Here is a 22,563-nt window from a genome sequence, read left to right as displayed (position 1 = left end):
ACCATCACCACCACAATAATAATAATGGAAGTGCTGCGGTACCGCAGCTTGGCTAGACTGGGGGGAGACGTAAGTGTGGGTGGCAGGGGTTTCCCCACAAGCCTTCAGGGCGGGATCGGAACGTTCGAGGACTGCCAGCTCCCAGTGACCCGGCTCTTCCCTGGGGCTCTCCGGCTGGCGGAGCAGCGGTGACCCCATCGGACCCAGCCTCCCGGCGCTTCCCAATTGCACAAGCCCGGGGCAAACCTGCCCGGGAGGGCACCGAGCCTCCCCGCGGAGCACTTCTGAGGCAGCCCCTTCGTCTGGCGGCTCCAAGGGCCGGCTCCCGCCGCACGGAGGGGCATCCAGCTGTTGCCAACAGCTGTGTGACAGCCCCCGCTCGGCCGCGGCCGAGCGCGGGGTCCGCCCCGCCGCCGTCCCCGCCCCTGCGAGTAGGAGGAGGGGGAGGAACCGAGAGTGCCCGACCCGGTGGCTTTTAGGAGGGGGAGGCCACTCAGTTGTTAGCGCTCAGGCCCTGTGCTCCTCTTCCAGCTGCTGCTTCTGCTCGTATCCAGCGCTACGGCTGCCAGGCTGGCTGCTGCCCGGCCTCCCCTTTTCTTTTTGCCGGTACCTACCTCAAAACCTCCGGAGGCTGCGGGGCTCCGCTCTTGAAAGAGGAGGAAGCTGGGTTTGCAAAGGCACAGGGGAATTGCATTGTAACTGGGTGGCGGGGGGAGACGGGAGGGAAAGAGAGGAGAAAAAATAAAATCAAGTAGAAAAAGAGAGCGGGGCTGACTCTGGAAGCGGGTCTCGCCGCCCAGGACCCGCACGCCCCGGCGGCCACGCGTGGGTGCAGAGCGCGGCGCGGCGCTCAGGGCCGGGCGGAAGATGCACACGACGCAGAAGGACACCACTTACACCAAGATCTTCGTCGGGGGCTTGCCCTACCACACCACCGACTCCAGCCTGCGCAAGTACTTCGAGGTCTTCGGGGACATCGAGGAGGCGGTGGTCATCACCGACCGGCAGACGGGCAAGTCCCGGGGATACGGCTTTGTAAGTGCGCGGGGCGGGGGGAGCCGCGGGGGGCCAGGGAGGGAGGCCGGCGAGGGGGCAGGTGGACGGCTCCGGGGGCGTCCCGGGGAAGCTTCGGCGGGGGCCGCCGTCAGGAGTCGGGCAACCCCAGGCTCGGGGGACGGGACGGGGTGTCGGGCGTTTGACTTTTTGCCTTTTCTCCCTTTTTTTTTTTCCTCTCCCTGCTGGTGAGTTTGGAGAGAGGCGGGAGGGGGGGATGCTGAAAAAGGAGATTGAGGGGGGAATTGTCCAGTTTCTCGCCAGCGCGCCTGTTGCTGCCTGATACGGCCGCGCCGGGGGTTTATCTGGCGGCGGCGGAGCTCGGCCCGCGCCCTCCGCCCTGCGCCGGCCGGGGCTCCCGGCTGCGCTCCGCTCCGCTCGGCGAGCGGGGGTCGGAGTGGGGGCCCCCTCGCCGCCCAGGTTGTCCCCCCTACCAGAGGGGCAGCCGGGTCGCTGCCGTGGGCGAGAGGCTTCTCTTTGGCCGCGGGAAGGGATCTAATGCGCCGCATTGCCCGTTAAGGTCACCATGGCTGACAGAGCTGCTGCTGAAAGGGCTTGTAAAGACCCCAACCCCATCATCGATGGCAGGAAAGCCAACGTGAACCTGGCGTACCTGGGTGCCAAGCCGCGGATAATGCAGCCAGGTGAGGAAGGGGCCCTGAACAGCTCTTCTCTCTGTACGTTAGGCTTCTGAAGAGAGTAAAACTTTGGAAAAGGTAGTGCTGTCCTGCACTTGCCCAGAGTACACTCACTGTTTGGGTGTGCTTTGGGTTTGATTTTTATAAACGCAGTATGTAGTAACTTTATGGCTATTTTGTACACATGCCTTATTTAAAAACCAGAAGCAGTCAGGAATAAAATACATGAAGTTCCCCAGGAAAACTTCCACAGTTCAGACACTTCATTGGTTATTCCCACTGCTGGGAACGTGGTGGCGCTGACCATTTACAGTATCGTTGCAGGGAAAGACTGGACTAGGAATGAATCGCTTCCAATGTGTGCGGTCTTATTAATACAAACAGTATCGTAATGCAAACTCCTCAAACAGATGGGAGCGATTATGCAGACTTTAAAATGAAATCGCTCTTCCTAAGACCACATCTGAGCCAATCTGATGTCCCAGCTACTTCCCAAACTCCTGCTTTGTAGCAAGAGAGACAGGAGGACAGTATGTGCACATTTGTGCTCTGAAGGAGGCTGCTCTGAATTCCCATGTCCTTGGCCCGAGGAATATTTGTGCAAGTAATTAAGAGCCCACCAAGGAAAGAACTTCTGTTTGGGTGCTTGAGGAACAGAAGTGAGTTAGGATTTGACCTCCATGCTAAGCCCTTGTGAGTAGAGATGGCGCAAATTTAAGTCTGCAGAAACTAGACAGATACACTGAATAGAAAATCCTATATAATCCTTCAGAGGCTACAGTTAGAGAACCAGAACGGAGCACAAAATAAAATGTGAACGAAAACTTTGTGCTAGATGTTTAGAAAAAGTCGTTCTTCTTAACATCTCTAGAAAAGTGTGTGCTTTACTTAAGTCTTCAGTTCTGTGTGCATGTAGGGGGGTGTGTGTGTATATATGGATTGATACATTTTGCTTTCCAATTTGTGGTTCTGCAGCCTTTCAGACACTGTCACTGGAGGCTGTTGGCGAAGGCTATTACTCTGCATTTGTGTGCGTGTGTATACATAGTGTAAATAAGTGGCCAAAAGAACACCCATACAGAGAATGTGATGTGTTTTTGTTGGTAGGTTTTGCCTTTGGTGTCCAGCAGCTTCATCCAGCTCTCATACAGAGGCCTTTTGGGTAAGTCTGTTCAATGGGACCTCAAACAGGGGAGGAAAAATCTTCTTTTTTTTTTTTTAAAAAAAAAAAAAGGAAAGAAAAAGCATGATCCTTGAAGGCCTCGTGCAGTAGCAGCCTTATAAACTCATAAAGTTCTCAGACTTATAAATGTATACCTGTAAATCCGCTCACCTTGTTGGTCATGTTCTAAATGCCGCAGCTGAGTCAAGTTGTGTGGGACGTGTCCCTTCCACCTAAGCAGCCCAGTCCTGTATGACCCTATGATAAAACAAGGAGGTATGACTTGATGCAAGATTGCTGTGCCCCATTTCTCTTTTTTCAGCTTGACTCAATGTTATTTATCTCTTTCTAATCTGACAGGGATCGTTTACAGTTAAGATAACTGATCAGAAGGATATGATGATAAGAGGTGGAATAGTTCTGTTTGGAATTAAACTGTAACCAGTAGACTCAAACACAAACAAGCTAAAATGGTGATTAACGATGCATGTATGTTTTTTTCATATAGTCAATAGACCTCCGTGTGCTTTTTTTATTTATTTATTACAGTAATGAAGTGGTGTTTATAGCTAAACTGTGTGCTTTTATTTAATTGAAAAAGCTGTAGTGAAAGTTTTTTGGGGTGGTCTTTTTGATTTTGTTTCTTGTTGTTGAGGAGTGACTTTGCCATGGGGAGCAAAGGGCCTTTTTTTTTTTCCTTGCTTTAAAGCTGTAGCCTGTGACTTTTTTAACCATATTTTGTAGTGAGTGCTAAATTGTGTGACTTCTTGATTTTTAAGTAAATCAATGTATTGCTTGCATGTTCATAATTTTTTGGGGGGGTTTGTTCTTGGGAGGGGTGTGGAGCTCCTTATTAACAATGTGCGTCCATTTGGGCTTTCTAATTTGAGATATATTTTTCTTCAAGCTGTCTTTAATATGTAGCGCGTTTCTCCTTTACTTGAGTATACTGTTCCTAAGTAGATCTAACTCTTGCTTCTTATAGGCGTATAATTAGGAGGTGAAGTCTGCTTTAAACTTTCCATACAGTGTCACTTCACTAATGCACCCTGACTGAGAAACTCATTGCAAAATAATGCATTTTGCTAATTAATGAGTAAGCTAACAATAAAGTAGGGAAAATGTGTCACAAATGTATTCTGTTTATTCGACTAGAATAGCTTTAGAATATATTTGTTAAGCAATGGTAGCTTATCAGTAGTTTGATTTGTCAAAGCAGTAGGAAATAGGTCCTGTCCTCAAAATTGTAGGAGAAGGTTTTCCTAGAAACTTTATGTACTTCTAAAAAAGAGAATGTTGATTCTTCTGAGACCTGTGGGGAGGTTGCGGAAAACTTTTTGTCTTTTTTTTTTTCCTTTCTTATGATTATCCTCTACTGTGTTATTTTCTTCAATTTCTTTGAAGTGTGAGGAGAGGACGGTGTATCTGCAGTGATCAGTTTACGATGCCTGTGCTAGGGTAGGCAGGAGGAGGAGCGCATTGTCTCCAGAGCTGCTGTAGCACTTGTTGCTACAGTGAACCAGTGAACTGCCTGGGGATCGGCCCTGGAGAGACCGAGCATTTGCTGAGCGCTACAGGAAAAGGAGAACCTGTGGCAATCGGTTGCTAAAAGGACTGTGCAGATGTAGGGCTCTTTCTTGCTTTTCTTACCTGGAGCCAACAATAGATGATGTGAATCGTGTTTAGGTCAGGGAAATTCTTGCAGCAGGCTGAATAAGGTTTATTTCTATTGCAATATATAGAAATATGAAGTAAAGGAATGCTGGTTGCAGGGCCATGTGTACATGAAATTAGTCAATTCTAATCCTTTGCCTTTCTTTTGCTAGCTGCAAAGGAGTTACTAATCCTCCAAATTCCTGGTGACCTGTAGCTTTTCTAAATAATGTAGTTAAGATTAAGAATAGCATACACTAGCATGAATGAACATCTTCATTCACTGTATTCCTTTACAATAAGGAGGGTTATTTCAGTGCTTACTTGAATCTGTTTTTATTTGAGGGTCACTCTTAGAGGATGTAACATGGATAGCTCTGAAATACATGGTCACCTTAAAGCCTTTCTTTCTCCTGTGCAGTTGCACTTTTAAAAAGCACACTTTACTAATATCCTATGTAAAATGGGTTGTAGTGGTGATTCACTATCAATACTCTACTAATCCATACACAAAACCTCTAAATGTTTTGTATTGTTCTTTTGGTTTTGTTTTTTTCTACCAGAATGCAAATTAGTGAGGTGCTGCCATATTCTGGTACGGTCAGCAGTGTTTTGGTATGGTTCCTCACCTATCAAACAAGAAACTGAAAACGATTTGATCATGCTACATTACTTCTACTGAGAAGATGCAGAAGTACAATATTTTGAATTATGTACAGCATTATTGTGGTGGAGGGAGCCAGAAACTAGATTAGCTTCAAAGCATGTAGCATTTAAAATGCTGGGAATTCTTCTTTATTCAGTGCCGCAGAGATCAATTCATCCACCAAATAACATTTCTCCCTGTTCTTTACATTCAGCATCTATCTTACTGTGGGTGTGTTTTGTAGCAAGCTGTTTGATCACAGGACTGGTTATGTATACAGCCCTGTTTTCAGGATTGTTTATTAAAATACTGTCTCTGAATTCAATAGGAATTTATGGAGGGTGAAGATTACTTTGCCTCCTGAGATAGATTTTCTTGTTTTGCTTATGCCATTTTTACTTTAATATTGATGGGAAAATATGGGGTTCTACAGAGGCACTGGTGCAGAATATGACTCAGTTCTGTTGGAGAGATATTTTTTTTTTTCTTTGTTTTCTGAACTTGTACCTGATCAAAATGAGAACAGACCCCCTGTTTTCCATAAGACCTGAGTTAAATCCAAAGCCATTAAGTTCATTATCAAATGGTTAGCTGATACTACCTGTGTGGTATTATCTTCCAAGAGTTAGGCAATTCTGTCTTTCTTAAGAGAGAAGGCACAAATTTAAAAGGCAGCATTTTAAGGGTTTCGTATGTCTTGATGTTTATGTGATCTATTGCTGCTATAAGGAAAGCTGTGCATTGGTGAAAATGTACTCTTTACTCTTACAACACCAGATGATGCCATGCAACGGCCAAAGCAAAACATTTAGTTCAAAGTTAGATATCTACTTTGACAAGAATTTAATGTTGAGAGTCAGTGATGTGCTACTACCGCTGAATTTCTATACGCCACAGCTCTCCGCATTAGCCCACAAAATTATTTACTTTGAAACAATGAGTTTTCACTTTATTACTGCTTATAGGATTATTTTGGGGGTCTTAGTTAAACACAAGCCTTCTGTTACAACAACAGTGAAGGTCTTATGGCACATGGCAGGAGTGTCTGTCATTCAATTTTGAATATCCCAAAGCTACAGTTATTGCTGAAGTTAAATGTGGCTTCCCTTTTTCGTTACTGCAGAAGTGTAAAACAATAAATACGTGTTCCAAAATAAAAACTACTGCCAGGAAAGAAAGCTTAAACTATCTATAATTCTCACACCCTTACTCTCAAAAGTAAAGCAGCAGCTTTTATTTAAAATTAAGGATATGCAGCATAACTGGGAATTGCTTTTTCAGCTTTTGACCTGCCCAGAGCATTAAAAGCACTTGGGTTCTGAATGCATGTGCTGGCCTCTGCAGTAGGTAGAAATTCACTTTGGCCATATAAAGCCATTTTACTCGTCTCAAAACAGTTGTAGCATGACAGATGATCAAAAATAGCCCCACTGCAGCTTATGCTGTCAATCATTATGTGAGAAATGGCATGGCGGTGAGGAGCCTGCAGAGGCTTTATGTTTATTGTAGGGTAAGATGTGGCAAACAGATAATGTTTCATAACTTCGCCACCTGTTAGTTTCTTGGCTTAAATAAAACAAGTCACAAGAGTATAAGTGGGAGCACATGTATCTTTCTGTCTTGTTCAAGGATATGGCCAAATGTCCTAATGTCTTCAGAAAATCTTAGTAACATCAGTTCAAGTCAACAAAAGCATCTAGATAAGCTTGCTTGCTGTCTCTTGTGTTAGAATGACCCTCCTTCACAAATGCTGTATGTAAAGATTCCTTCGATGTGGTGTTAAATGGACTCTTAGTGATGCAGAAGAAGTTCTCTTGGTTTTATACCTCTTTCCTTACACTTAAAAATTGTGGTGTTATATTTATTAGGATTGTACTTGATTGTTTATGCTCATCCATTTTGTATGGAGAGCTCAGGTAACGATGTGTATTTAAATGCACAGAGCCAGGTTAAGTATGCTTCAAATGCACTTCTGGCTAATCACTTCGTAAATTAGGTGAGTGTTTAAAACCCCAACTTACAGTTTTGTTTTATGTTTTCTTTCCCTTCCCAATCCCTATTTGTCACTTTTTTTTTTTCTTATTTCTTCCTTTATACAGTAGAAAATGTATTTCATTGACATGTTGGGTTTTTATGATTGTGGTGTTCACGTCTTAAACATGGCAACTGAACATTTCTCTCTGCTAATATTCCTATTCAATCAACTGAGCTCTTTTTTTCTTAAAAAGAAACCTAGGCTGTTCCAAAGCCTGACTATCACTTATTTTAAACTATGTTTTGCTATTAATCTAGTTGACAGTGTCCCTTCTGATTGAAATGTTTACTTGTTGACCACTTCAGTAAATCTTGAAGTTATTTTAAAAACGAAACAAACAAAAAAAGTCCCCTTTCCATTAAATCTTGAATTTGGAGAGAAGAGACCGTTTTTACCGTTGCAATTTGCATCTGTGCTTACAGTGCGCTAAAAGGTTGGCACAGTCTTTAGAGCTGTCTGTAAAAATAAAGTTCAGTATGAAATAGTAGAAAATCTGCATGAGCAGTTTTTTCTGGATTTATAAAGACTGACTGACCGGAAAAGAGTTGCGTATGTGAAGGACTTCTCTGAAAAATCCAGATGAAAGACAAGGTTATGAAACAATAATTATATTGACTATATTATTTTAAAAATAATATTATATGATAACATACAACAATGAGATGAACTTGTGTGTACACTTGTGTGCTAAGACAATGATATGACCAATTTTCAAAACTGAAGGACTAAGTAAAAAAGCCAAGGAGGCAAGTTTGGTGACTTGTAGAAGATGGGAAAGTGTGTACTGATCTGTTCAGAATGGTTATTTCTTAAGCTGTAAATCTGCTTTTTTGCTTTTGTTCAGCACCAGATCTGTTTAGACTTAATCCTATGCCCATCTCCCAAAAAACTCTATGCTGTATGTCTTGCATAGAAATAAACAAGCTGGCACAAAACAAGACATCAGTGGCCTCATAATCAAACAGGTTTGACCCTTGTGTCCTTACAAACTTTACAAAAGTGTGATGCACATGTACTTAGGAGTCACTGTTATGGATTTTAATAGCATCTATGTAGCTTCCCCTCAATGGCCTCTTGTGACGGAGTGAGCTGCACTATCGTTCGTTTGGAAAGTGTGATTCTTGCTGTGTTTACCACACTTGTGAACTTTATTTAAACTTCTTTGTCGCCTGTGTTGGTTTTTTTTTCCTTATTTTTAATAAGGGTGACTGAGGTTGCAGAGAAATTAATGTGTGCTGAGTCTGCATAGCAACTTAAGTAGGGTTGCCACAATACACACTTTCCCTCCCTGGTCCAAGAAGACTTTACATGAAGTCAGGGTTCAACCATTTTGTTACCTTATTGGCTATTGTCAAACTCATTATAGTGATGCTGTCAAACTGCTCAGTTACTAATAATAGAAGTATTGCAGGAAATAATTTTACTAAGAGTCGAGTAGTTGAGCGAGAAGCGGAGTAATAAAAATTACTTACAGGTGTTTTGAAAAACAGATACCGCGGTTTTCCAGACGGAATAATCAAGTTTACTCCTTTAGAGTTGTCTTAAAACTGACCTCAGTAATTCCTGGTCCTTCTGAAGATTTTAATAGCCTTAAACGTAATATCTTCAAGCAACATTAAGCACTCCAATTTAACTTGGCTATAATGCTGTGCTTTGGAGTGATGCTTCTCTTTGGGCCAGCGAGCTGACTAATTGGTCCGTTCAGCCTAGTTATTGTGGCAACCCTATGCACATAACAACAACTAAATTCGTTTTAGTTTGGAGTATGAATATGACGCTTAGGCGCCCGACTCGTGTCCCGACTGTAACTCCCTCTCCCATCTTTCAACAGGATACCCGCTCACTATGTCTATCCACAGGCTTTTGTCCAGCCCGGAGTGGTCATTCCCCATGTTCAGCCCGCAGCAGCCGCTGCTTCCACCACTCCCTACATTGATTACACCGGAGCTGCCTACGCCCAATACTCGGCCGCTGCCGCCGCCGCCGCCTACGAGCAGTACCCGTACGCCGCCTCCCCGGCTGCCGCTGCCGGCTACGTGGCGGCGGGGGGCTACGGCTACGCGGTGCAGCAGCCCATTGCCGCAGCCGCCCCGGGGACGGCCGCCGCCGCTGCCGCCGCCGCCGCCTTCGGCCAGTACCAGCCCCAGCAGCTGCAGACGGACCGAATGCAATAGCAGATGGACGGACTCCCGAGGGAAGAAGCCCTTTCTTTCTCTTCCTCTTTTCAGCCTTCCAGTTATAAGTAGTTAATCAGAGACAATTGATATTCACTAAGGAGCTTTAAGGAAAGCGATGCTATTGCAAAACTAAAGATTTTTTTTTGTTTTATTCCACTGTCTTCATACAGTATGCATCCAAATCGTGTCGGTAGAGGGGAGGGGTAGTGCAGCATGTCTAGTTTCAAGTATCAAGCCAGAAGAAAATGGGTTAAAAAATACTGTACTGTCATGAAAGAGTGGCAGCAGCAGCAATGGGACTTCATATTTTCAAGCAAGCAAACAAGAACCAAAAAAAGCAAAGGTGTCCTTTTTACAGTATCAGGGAAGCAAAACTGCCTTTTATAAGTAAGAAAATGGTATTTTGAAAAGTTTGAACCAGGGAAAAAAAAACTGAGTGAGCAATATGTAATCTTGATCCATGTTAAGAGGAAACAAGCTTAAAGCACTGATTGTCCTTTCTAGCTCTCAGAAGTTGTCTCTGTGAGATAGTACCTTCTCACTGTCTCGCTGACGGGCATCGAACAACCCAAGGAAGATGGTCGGCTAGTAAGATGGCGGACAGGCACCAAAGTTATTTTCTTCTCTGTCCTCTGGATGAGTGGAACTATGGAGCAAGTGATGTGGAAGTAAGGGGTGCAACAGCTGTAGAGACAATAACACAGACAGTTCTGGACAGAACACATCACTCGTGCTCATGTGATGAGCTTGTCACATCCTAATCCCTCGCCCCATCCTGTTTCACTTTTGGGAAACTTTAACTGCTGGTGTCAGCTATTCTGATTCTAAAATAGGATCAGCCCTTTACTACAACAGCCTTCTCTTTCTATTTATTGCATCTATTCGTAACTTGTGAATAAAGGCAGGAAGAAGCTTAATGAATTAAAACCTTTAAGAACTGTTTTAAGGGAATTTTCTTTTCTGAAAGCATTTGTACAATTTTAATATCTATTTCAGGATTGTATTTAAAATATTTATTAGCAAACATACAGTACATGAGGCGACTTTTGTTACCAAGACTGCAGTTCTTGAAGGGTTAATGGTATGTGATTTATACTGTGCCTTAATTGTTATGCTATTTAAAAAGAAATATTTATTTTGAAAGTTTTACTATGCTGCGCTCTAAAGAAAGCGACTTTAGATGTGACACTGTAAAATTATGTATTCATCTCATGGCATAAATTATTTAGTAGGCTTAGATGTAGCATATTAAATATTAACCTAATTAACTAAGGATGTTGACTTGGATTTATTTAAATTCAGTATGTGCACTGTATGAGGGTACTCTTAAATTAACACTTTTTTAGGTTTTTACATAAAATATTGCTAGTTCATTCTTTTTCCCTCTACTAGTTTTTCCTATAGAGCTCTCAAATACATTAGTGCCGTTTTCTCACTCTTCCGTATGCAGACTGACTATTTTTCCCTTTGCTAGAAAATGCTGCTTTACATTGTCCTGTGAAACTACAATACTTGCAATTTTTATTCTTGACCGAAATGGAATTTAATATTTTACACTGTATTGGATTTTTTTATACTTGAACAATTTCATACAAGGGAAGACAGGATAGCATTTTTATGGACTTTATCTAATGTCACTGGATTTATTTTAAGTATTCGGAATACTAGCCAGTGTTATAATGTAGACATGACTCTCCTGTGCATATTATTTATTCAGTATGTATATTGCTTTACAACATTTCAGATCTCCTAATCTATTCACTTGTATTAAAACAATAAAAAAATATTGTCTCATCCTGTCTACTGATGTTCTTGCTCAAATTGTCTTAGATCTTGTTTAGATAAAACTAGGGGGGCAACTTTTTTGGGATTTTCCTCGTCTGTGGAGTGAATGGCAGCATATGCACTGACTTTAAATACATAGACTGATATGAACTGTATTACACGGAGGAACATCTTAAAATCCTCCATGTACAGGTTGCACAACCCCTCTGAGTAATCCACTCCACTAACTAATTATACCCATAGTGTCTTCCCGCCCCCCCCCCCCGCTTCAGCCAGAGCCTCCACTGTTCGTTTATCACCTTTGTTTCTCATTGTTTGGCAAAAAGCCCAGCCCTATCTTCTCACTAACCTCCTCTTAAGAACTGGAAAGTTGCTGTTCTCTTCCATAGGCTCAATAAACCTCAGTGCCTCAGCCTCTCTTCACAAGTCTTGTGCTTCAACCTCCAGCCATGCTGCTGGCCCTCCAGTGCAGACATCCAAGTTTATAAACAGCTTTCATGCATTGGGAGACTCCAGACTGGATCCACTATGCCAGCTGTGGTCTAATGAGTGCTGAGTGAAAGGGAATAATCAGTTCCCTTGATCTGCCATCTGTACTTCTGTTGATACAGTCTGATGGACTTTAACTGCTGCCAGAGTTCACCACTGACTCCTCTTCAGCCCCAGACCTCCCCATGTCCTTTTCGGCAGAGCTGCTACCAAGCCACTCATGTATGAAGGGTGTTAGTTCATCTCAGATGAAGCACTCTCTATTTGTCCTCACTGCTTTTCATGAGGTTCCTGTTGGCCTAGTCCTCCAGCAAGTCTAAATCTCTCTGAGTGGCAGGCCTTATCTCAAGCACATCAACTACACCTCCTGTTTAGAATCATCAGTCCACAGACCTGATAGTACTGCATCCTCTCTCTTCCGCCAGGTCATTGATAAAGGTATCAGACAGGACAGACTCCCAAGGGACTCCACTGTAACCAGCCTCTGAACAGAGCAGGAACCCTTTTGACCAATGATCCAGTCATTTTTTTGCTTGTCTAGACTGGACCATCTGAAATTGCATACAAGGATTCTGTGGGAGATGACACGGAAAGCCTTGCTAAGCTCAAGGTAGACAGCATTCCCTGCTTTCCTGTCACCAACAGATGAAGTCATCTCAGCACAGGAGGCAATTAGGTTGATCCGGCGTGATTTACCCTTGAAAATCCATGCTGGCTGTTCCAAATCACCACCTTCTCTTTCTTGTGCCTAGAAATTACTTCCAAGATTGTTCACTCCATGATTGTTCTGTATTTCCCTAGACTGCCCTTCTTGCCCTTTCTGAAGATGAGTGTACCGTCTGCCTTTTTCCAGTCATGGAAGACCTCCCCTTTGTCCATTACCTTTCAAAGATGATAGTGAGCAGCCTCACAATGACAACAGCCAGCTCTCTTGGTACTCTTGGATGCAGCCCATCTGGTCTCATGGACTTATGTGGACTGATATTCCTCAAGAGCTCCCTGAATCAATTGCCTTCCACATCTGGGGTCTTCTTTTGTCCTTGAGCCCCTCCTATAAGTACAAAGTGGTGTTATAAAAAACCTAAAGGCCATGGCACCTTTTTGTATACAGTACTTGAACTGGGAAGCATTGAAGTAGCTGTTCAGATCTAGCTGATGATGGATTTGCAATCTTTAGAAATACTCAACATTTCAATATCAGTCCAAGCCACTAATGACCAAAACCAGTTGCTGCCTGATGCCTGAAAGAAGCTGGTGTGAAAGGCATGACAGTCTTGGCCAGTTCTTTGAGGAATGGGGAGAATGTTCATATAAGCTTCATATTGAAAGTCATTACTGCAGCTGTCACTCTTACAGTGACTTTGGCAGAAGCACAGGCTTGACTGCAGAATTTGAGCTGTTCTTTCATCCACAAAAGTGGTCTTTTTCATCTGCAAAAGAGGAAAGAAGTGAAACTCGAGCGATAGAAAAGACTCTTCCTGGTCTTGGGGTCAGACTTCATTTCACCATGGAGGATTATGAGCCTCAGTTGTCCAGAAATGGTACACTCACTCACATCCTGATCTAGTTGAAGATGTCCCTGCTCACTGCAGAGGGGGTTGGACTAGATGACCTTTGAAGGTCCCTTCCAACCCAAACTATTCTATGACTCTGTGTTCCTGGGCTGATGCTGCCATGTTCTGTTCTCAACAAGTGCTTGCAGCCTGGCTGCTGAGAAGTGTTGCCAAACTGCCTTTTGCAATCTGACCTTAAGATCTGCAACCTTGCAGAGCGCAATGGAGTATTCATTCTGCTCAGAAGCATGTGAACACCCTCCAGGAAGGTGAGTAGAAAACAGTTAAGTGCCATTTTCTACTCTGTTCTCTCATTTCCCCACCCTGGTCTTCCCCCAAGAGGGTCTGCCTACAAGATAGGGTATCAAGCAAGAATTAAACCAAAAGTCCCTCTGAGTGGAAAACAGAGGATGCTGATGGCTCAAGAAACCGTGTGGCACAGTAACCTATTATTTGATATAGGATGAAGAAAGCATCTTACCCCTGACAATGTTCTTGGGCCTTCCCCTGCTTCCATTTGTGGGTGATGGACACCCCAAGGTGGGACATGAAGGGAATGGTTGCTGCCCTGGAGGGGGACTGTGTTGTGGGAAGCCACACGAGGAACAGAGTAAAAGTTCGAGATTCAGTTTATAAAGGTCAATCACATGCTGGCTCTGTGACTTGACAGATTAAATAACCTCAGCAAAAAATGTACATGTTCAATTTCCACTAGCAAACCTAGCTTTGAGCACGCAACATGAACACTAACTCTTCTTTTTGCTAAGTAATTAGCTGAATGGACCTTTGTACATAAAATACACCTCAATGACATCTCCTATACTTGAAACACCAAGAGTGCATATTACCAGGACCAAAATAAAATAACTGAGAAATAGCCGCACTTAATTGTGAAACATGTGAATACTCGGCAGAAATGTTAGCATCTTACTTGAGAGATGGCATATACGTAAGCGGCAAGGAATTGCACACAATACAATTTCCAGTTGTGTTTCCAAAACCTTCAAAAGGTATTTTACACTGAAAAATGATCAGTGCCAAGTTCCTTGCAGAGGGAAGGGAGAAGGGAGAAGCTGAAACCAAGAACCATTGCTAAGGAATGTGTAGAATAAAAAAGGTGTAACACCTGGAAGGGTTACACTGATGACCTGGCTGCTAGAATTGTAATTTTTCCTAATATTTGTATTTTCCTATTAAATAATGAGCATAACTTGGTACGGCTAGGGTTCATTGTCTCTAATTTTTATCAGATCTTCAAACACATGAAACGACTACATTAGGATTAAAATAACAACGCAATCATTCACAGCACCTCTTAGTCTTCTTCATCAGATGCTGAGCCATTTAAAACTGAGCAATTCCTTCGTTATGCTCAAAAATTCATGAGAAAACGCACTATAGTCTGAACCTACATTTCACTTCCAAAGAGCCTACACACATGTTTTCAATTGGCTGTTATTTGTATATCCCTGAAAACAATGAGGGAATGCTCTTTTAAGCTAGATCATGCCTTCATGCCTCCATAAGCCTCCATGCCTTCATGCCACCATATTATTGGCCATAAGGATCCCAAGGAATGGATTCATTATATTGTTATATACTACATTTAACAAAACCAATAAAACACCTGACAGTAGCAGCAACTAAAGATTTTTAAGGACTTTGAAAACAGCATGGTTATGTCTGAATTTACAAAATGCTTACTATGACCAATGATGTTTTCCTCCAAAACCCAGTCTAAAATTAGGAGAAAAAATAAGCTTGACAGAGCGTCAAAGAACAAGTAGAACACTACAACTATGACTATGTTCAAACATGCAGATATGCACAGAAAAAACAATTACCAGCTTTTCTCAATATGAAGAAAATTAGCTCTGGAACGTTTCTCAGTTCCGTGTGCCAACTTTACTGAGATAAGCCATGAATTTCGGCTAGCTTACACTATCATTATTTTTGACCTAAACAGTCTGGGAATAGGGAGGAACCCACAGTAGCCTGTTCCATCACCAAGCATCTGAAAGTCAAAAGATGCTATCCAAATTAATTGGTGAGAGGTCTCTTGAGACGTGTATACTTTTTAGCTCAGTACCCTCTTGTACTTGAATCAATCTTTACCACATAGTTGAACAGAACACATTTTTTTCCAGCACTGCAAATAAGGGATTTTGCCACCCTCTGAAAAACTTTTACTGTTTTTTTGTTTGGTTGGTTGTGGGGCTTTTGGTTTGGTTTGTTTTGTTTTTTTGTTTGTTTGGTGGTTTTGTTTGTTTGTTTTGTCTGGATTTGTAGCAATGACAAAAATTAGCAGATAAAATTTAAAACACTGTATTAAACAAAACTCCCTCCCAGAAAAATAAAGGTATATTTTTTAACATTTTGTGTTTTGATAATTTAAAAAAAATCATAAATGGTTTAAAACCAAAATACCTCTGCATTCAGAAAGTACCAGAGTAGAATGTTCTGACTTTTTCCTGACACAAATCACTACGATTGAATGGTTTTCAACAGAAACACATCAGCATATTTTCCAGCTGCTTCAAAGGGAGGACTGATTACTTGCTCAAGGCTGTGGATACCATACTGTTGCCAAAAAATTGGGATTCTCTGGCTATTTGTTCTAACCGCTGGAATTCATCTCCTAATTTGTTCGCTAGTAATATTTCTGAATGAAGAAAGAAATAATGAAAGGCGAGAAGCAAATTTTGTTTTCACTGAAGATAGTTGGACAATTTTGGAATGTTTTATGCAGACAAGTAAACATGGCCAATATGAACAACCCAAGCATAACCAAGTTGAAGCACAAGGTTTTTTTCAAGGTATGTCCAGAGCATGGTCAGTTTCAATCATAATGAAATTTCTTCATCACACTAGGGACAAAGGACCTTAAAAGTGGGCTGCTGTCTTTGTCTGGTATGATCTCTTCCACAAGGATCATGGAGTCCAACTCCTGTCCCTGCACAGGACAACCCCACAGTTCACACCATGTGTCTGAGGGCATTGTCCAGTCTCTTCTTGCACACTGTCAGGACTGGGGCTGTGACACCTCCCTGGGGAGCCTGTTCCAGTGCTCCACCACCCTCTGCGGGAAGAACCTTTTCCTCATGTCCAACCTGAACCTCCCCTGGCACATCTTCCTGACATTCCCTCGGGTTCTGTCACTGGTCACCAGAGAGAAGAGATCAGCACCTGCCCCTCCTCCCCTTGTGAGGAACCTGTAGCCCCATGAGGTCTCCCCTCAGTCTCCTCCAGGATGAACAAACCCAGTGACTTTAGCCGCTCCTCATATGGCTTCCCCTCCAAAACCCTTCACCAACTCCATGTCCCTCCTCTGGACACTCTCCAGTAGCTTTATACCCTTTTTATCCTGTGGCGCCAGAACTGAACACAGTGCTCCAGGTGACACCACACCAGCACAGAGTAGAGTGGGATTACAGTATGCAAGTTTATGCATTGTTCTTTCCTGATTTTCATCAATATTGGCTTTTTTTCTATTAGTGAACTTATTTATCAAGGAAACTCTTTTTCCCATTTTCCGTAAAGTGCATCCTTTTGCTAACCTGAGTGCCACCATAATTTATACTGTTTTTCATGTGAGAGAGATTACAAAGATCTCCAGGCTTTATTCTGCTGCAAATGTCACCAGTTCCACATACACTACTGTATCTTGAAACAGGTCTTCCTCTGACCTTATCAAGAACAGTGATTTTCCCGTCTGCTCTAACCACACCTGGGATCTTGCCAAAAGAAATCAGAATCCAACGTAAAGCTCCGAGAGCAGCAGCTGAGTGTGAAAACAGAAGTGTGCCCATCAGCCTTCAGAGAGTTTCTGTCAGAAGGGAGCTGCCCTGGTGTGGCTGCAGCAGCTCAGCTGATGGAGCTCCTGAGAAGGCCACACCGCCATTGAAAGGCTTTCTTGTGTGAATGCATCCGTTTAGCTCCATAAAGACTGGCCAAAGCGCAAACCAAGCAGCAACATAGTGTCTTCCTGGGGAAGAAAGTCTTAGTCTGGAACTTCAAAGAATGAAGCTGTCTTCAAAGATCTAGTATATTGTCTTCAGTATAATGCAAACTGTTTGGAGTGACTTGGCCTGATCCCGACAATGGCAGCGGTGCTTGCCAGCAGTTCTCAAAGAACACAATTCGGCAAAGATACAAATGGTGAGTGGAGAAGCCTCAAGGAATCTGGGTTTCCTAAACTCAGGGAATGGCAGTGTTATGGAGAACTGGGCACTGTCTGTACTCTCTCTTCTGGGACAGAGTCTAGTTGGAGACCTGTATCTAGCAGAGTTCCTCAAGGGTTGGTACTGAGACCAGTACTATATATATACAACATACTATACAGTACTATACTATATACAACATATTCATCAACTAATTAGATGAGGGAATAGAGTGCACTGTCAGCAAGTTTGCTGATGACACGAAGCTGGGAGGAGTGGCTGACACGCCAGAAGGCTGTGTTGCCATCCAGCGAGACCTGGACAGGCTGGAGAGTTGGGCGGGGAAAAATTTAATGAAATAGAACAAGGGCAAGTGTAGAGTCCTGCATCTGGGCAGGAACAACCCCAGGTTCCAGTATAAGTTGGGGAACGACCTATTGGACAGCAGTGTAGGGGAAAGGGATCTGGGGGTCCTGGTGGACAGCAGGATGACCATGAGCCAGCACTGTGCCCTTGTGGCCAGGAAGGCCAATGGCATCCTGGGGTGTATTAGAAGGGGGGTGGTTAGTAGGTTGAGAGAGGTTCTCCTCCCCCTCTACTCTGCCCTGGTGAGACCACATCTGGAATATTGTGTCCAGTTCTGGGCCCCTCCATTCAAGAAGGACAGGGAACTGCTGGAGAGAGTCCAGTGCAGAGCCACCAAGATGATTAAGGGAATGGAGCATCACCCGTATGAGGAAAGGCTGAGGGAGATGGGGCTCTTTAGCGTGGAGGAGACTGAGGGGTGACCTTATTAATGTTTACAAATATATAAAAGGTGAGTGTCATGAGGATGGAACCAGGCTCTTCTCAGTGATAAACAATGGTAGGACAAGGAGCAATTGGTACAAACTGGAACACAGGAGGTTCCACTTAAATATGGGAAGAAACTTCTTCTCAGTGAGGGTGACAGAGCACTGGAACAGGCTGCCCAGGGAGGTTGTGGAGTCTCCTTCTCCAGAGACATTCAAAACCTGCCTGGACGCCTTCCTGTGTAACCTCATCTATGTGTTCCTGCTCCAGCAGGGGGATTGGACTAGATGATCTTTTGAGGTCCCTTCCAATCTCTGACATTCTGTGATTCTGTGATTCCATTGCTCTTAAGATACGGTTCATTTGAAATGTGGCTGCATTGTATTAATGATATTCCATTTCAGTAGGACAGCTTGGTTGCTGAGTGCCACAGCCCTTGCTGCAGGGAGAACAGAACAGCAAAGCTTTGGGCACAATTGAGATGAGCTTGATACCCAGGGCAAGGGGATTGGACTAGATGATCTTTTGAGGTCCCTTCCAATCCCTAACATTGTGTGATTCTGTGATTCTGTGACTGGAGCCAGGGCATAGACTGAAAACAGAAGATAGGCATGAACATAACCTGACAGAACTGCTGGAGGTCAGAGAGGTCTGCTCCAAAGGAGTCAGAAGTGCAGTCTGCTCAGTGGTGGTAAAAGTGCTATTACTTGCAAACATCAAAAGATTTTCATGGATTCTTGACATTTACTGTGGTATTTAATGTGCTTAGGATGGTAGGATTGTTTGGAGTTTAAAAACTAAGAGCAGATCTTCCAGGTCTTAACTGGCTGACAACAAGGGGAATTATTGCCCATTTGATGACTCCTGAAGACAAAGTCATAAATATGCCAACAAGAAAACAAATTGCTTCTCAGTGGGGTGTTATTAAATCTAGGCAGGGTTACCTGCAAAGTCTCAGGTTCTGTCAGTCATACAGGTAGAAGTTTTAATGATACTAACTGGTTTTTAATTCCTAAATCAGCAAAGATCTCAAGAAAATATCTATTTTACTACACTATTCACAGATCCTGGTATTTAGAGGGTTACCTGTGTTTGCAAAACAATGGCTATCCCATTGAACAACTCAGGAAGGCCTTGCTGTTGAGCAGAGCAAGCTGCCTACAGACCTTCCAAATGGTACTTTGCCCTACCTTGCCCTACCGTCTTGCTCCAAAATTTGTGGTATGGGAGCACACTCCAACACCTGTGTATGTTCAGTGGAAAGATAATTCTGCTGTTCAATGTGATGTGCTAGAAAGAAGATAAGTGTAGGTACATGTTCATGTTTGTGATGAACTTTGGCTCCTCTTCTGATAATGGCTTGGTGTTGAGGAGAGGAAAAAGAAATACCAAAGTGATGCTCTGCTTACTCCCCAGAGTCTGGAAAAAATTATCAGTGGTGAAATCTCTCATGGCGTTCTCATTCTTGAGAAGTGGCAGAAAGCGCCCTACCTTGGGATTTTTTGAGAAACAATATGGAGTAATATCACTCAAAGAGATGCATGTGGGGGAACCATGCCAACTCTGAAACTGAATTATTGCACTCCATTTAAATGAAGCCACCTGGGCGCATCTCTAGTTTGTAGACTTCATAGCAGCTTGACTTGATTTACAGGTTCACGCTCCGGCAAATTCAGTCTCTCCACCACTGCCTCATTTTAATTAAAAACATAACTGACCAAACCATACTTCCTTCTGCAACTGAAATCCTCTTTTCTTGAGGGCTAAGACATGAACCCAGACAGCCTTCTTGGGGGGGAGAACTCTCTTAAGTCACAAAGTGGTGCAAAGCCAGTGGCAAAGATCTTCTTAACCTACAGGCTGGGAAGCAGGACATGTAGCAGGCAGGGAGGGCTCTTTCAACTATCAAAGGCAATGCATTGAAAAAACAGTTGGTCAGGGCCTTCCCCATTTTTTCTCAAATCCACTATCTTACTTCTTTTCAGATAAGTGCACCTGCACTCATTTCTCACAAACTCATTTTTTCATAAAACAGAGTCCATCTATATTTACAGTAGAATGTAGAATAATAAATTGCCTAGTCTGCTGCTAATCATGGAGAAAACGAGGAAGCTGAAATTCCAAGAGAGAAATTTACTTAAGCATAAGAAGTGCAGAACTAGATCTTACATGTAAAATTTCTTGTTAGTTTATGCTTCTGGTTAATTGTCCCTGTTAGGGGAATATAGTGTCAAGGGCTTCCAAAACAAAAGATCGTCTTTTAAAATATACAGTCAAAGGCTTTCAGGTATCTGAAAACTTAAAGTACACGCTTTCTTTAAAAACAATTAATCTGCATCATGAACATTTCTTCTCACTGATTCCACGTATTTTTCCCTATGCCAAACATGCATAACGTTGCCTGGCAAAAGTTCTAGCTCTCTGTTTCATTTGACATTTTATCAGACTGGACTGTAAATCTTTTGACCTGGCCCTATTATTTTCTTTATTTAAAATATTTAGTATATGCTACATAATGAGTTACATTTTACCAATAATAACTGGTTATCATTCAGATGTCTTTCAGAAAATGCTCAGTCTAATATATTTTAATCTGCGTTTTTATACCTTCTCATTCCTTTACATTCGCTCTATTACTTTATTATTCTGTAAGTCTGCTTTCCTATCCTCCAGAACTGCTTTTGTTTTTCTTGTTGGCCTGGAATTAACAGTGTAGGTCAGGAAGCAATCAAAAATTTGCTGCCAGATTAGGGTTTTGTTGTTGTTGAAAAATAATGATTTACTATCTCCATTCTCTCTTTCACTTTCTTTTCATCCTTTTCTCTGCCTGCTGTTTTTTCTCCTGTCAGGCTTCAAGCTGAGACTATGCTCTCTAACATTTTCTAGTTCATTGGAGGTCATTAGCAAACAGCTTCAGAGGAGCTAGACAGCATGTTTGCTCTCTTCATGTTGCTGTATTTCAGTTTCTGATAGGACAGAATCTATTAAGATCTTATCGTGTACTCTTCTTTTCACATAAGTTCTTTGTTCCTTATGATCTATGGAAAAAAAAAGTACACACATACTGTCTCATGCTTTCACAGCTGAAAAGCAGCAGAGCCACAATTTCAAAGGTAAAAAACATGCTACTATATGCAGATATTGGCATATGTCTTCACATCATTGATGTGCACACCCAGACTAGAGTCAAATTTGTGATCAGATGCAAGTAAATTATAAGCTCTACGTATAATAAAATACATGCAAAAATACAGGTGCAATTGTAATGCATAAAGCCTTGAAAATCTGCCCCACTGTGTGTTTTTATTGTTTACTTTCCCAAGTCACCACATTCTTACTACAAGCTTGGTTTAGGCCCTGCCAAATTCTAGAGACTGTTTATCAGGTCCTTCAAGCCTGCCAGCTCCTCCAGCTAGGCCTCTGGAATACAAAGCCATCTAAGTCTTATAGATCCAACACAGAATGAGATGTGGAACTTTTAAAAAGAACTGCTACGAGTGCATTTTCTTCACAGAGAATGGCATTCCACTGAGGGGCTTTCACATTTGGAATGATAAGCAGGGAAAATCTTGATAAGGTCAGGAAATAGAAAAATAAACTATTCAAATATTGGCTTAAGAAACTATTAACAAGTGAACAGTATTGTTCAGAGACAGGTGTTTTCTGTGGAGGAAACAACCAAAGCCCAAAAGATCAAGAGAAGGAGGCAGCAGCAGCAAAGGACTCTTGCAGATTCTGCAGAAAGAGGTCATTTGTGAAAACAAGAGTAACTTATGAAAGCATACAGAAGAAAAAAACCAAACAAACTATTTCATTCACTCTTTCAATAGTGTTAGCAGAATTTGCATATCCATCCCTGTTTCACAGGCTTTGAAATTTTGTTTTTCTTCAGCTGTTTTTCTTATCATTTTGGCATGTTTTCTCATCACACACAGCTCTTAGACACTCTTGCTGGCAGACTGCTGGCATCTTTCAGCTGCTCTCAGGCCTGCCCTTTTAAATCTCCCAGCTGCCTCTCTTACCCCTCATAACATTACTGGCCTACCCATCTTGTGTATTTTTTTAAATAATTTCCAGCTGTCACATTTGGTGCTCTAGATACTTTCCATTCTCTCCCACTGAACATGGTATTTTGGAGTGTTTCTGTGGGCTGATGGGATGACAGAAGATTTCCAAAGCCTTTTTCTGCCCTAACAGGAATCTAATCCAAGTCCTTTCAAGATTTTCATGTACCCAACTGAAAAGTTCTTTTGGCTATTGGTGAATGCTGGGAAGCTGAGAGAAGGAGGGGAACATGGTGCTAAATCACCAAGGTGGTAAAAACACAATGATCCGTGATCAGATGATCAAATCTCACCTCTTGCTGTTTCACAGATTTCATGCATCTTGTTCTCTGTTCTCTTAAGTACTGCCGATCTCC

At 42.6% G+C, this 22,563-nt stretch overlaps 1 protein-coding gene across 3 annotated transcripts; it reads left to right on the top strand.

The window, feature by feature from the left end:
* The first annotated feature begins 488 nt into the window (after nt 1-488).
* On the top strand, nt 489-11,158 carry RBM24 (RNA binding motif protein 24). 3 transcript variants are annotated; one of them, XM_080338631.1, is made up of 4 exons: nt 489-1,035; nt 1,574-1,697; nt 2,799-2,853; nt 9,047-11,158. In XM_080338631.1, the coding sequence occupies exons 1-4, from the start codon at nt 868-870 to the stop codon at nt 9,435-9,437; spliced, it is 738 nt and encodes a 245-aa protein (XP_080194757.1). In that variant the 5' UTR covers nt 489-867; the 3' UTR covers nt 9,438-11,158. The 3 variants fall into 3 exon arrangements, with proteins under 3 accessions (XP_080194757.1, XP_080194758.1, XP_080194759.1); XM_080338632.1 differs by having other exon boundaries at nt 9,019-11,158; XM_080338633.1 differs by lacking the exon at nt 489-1,035 and having other exon boundaries at nt 1,254-1,697.
* Nucleotides 11,159-22,563: the final 11,405 nt, after the last annotated feature.

The sequence above is a fragment of the Nesoenas mayeri genome (assembly GCF_963082525.1).
Source record: "Nesoenas mayeri genome assembly, chromosome: 2".
Lineage (NCBI taxonomy): Eukaryota > Metazoa > Chordata > Aves > Columbiformes > Columbidae > Nesoenas > Nesoenas mayeri.
This window is presented reverse-complemented; position numbering and strand designations above follow the sequence as displayed.

Bases quoted from the DNA above. Each gene is read 5' to 3' on its own strand.
- RBM24 (XM_080338631.1), top strand. From the start codon at position 868: ATGCACACGACGCAGAAGGACACCACTTACACCAAGATCTTCGTCGGG. The intron at 1,698-2,798 runs GTGAGGAAGGGG...TTTTGTTGGTAG, and splicing joins GCCGCGGATAATGCAGCCAG to GTTTTGCCTTTGGTGTCCAG. The intron at 2,854-9,046 runs GTAAGTCTGTTC...GTCTATCCACAG, and splicing joins CTCATACAGAGGCCTTTTGG to GCTTTTGTCCAGCCCGGAGT.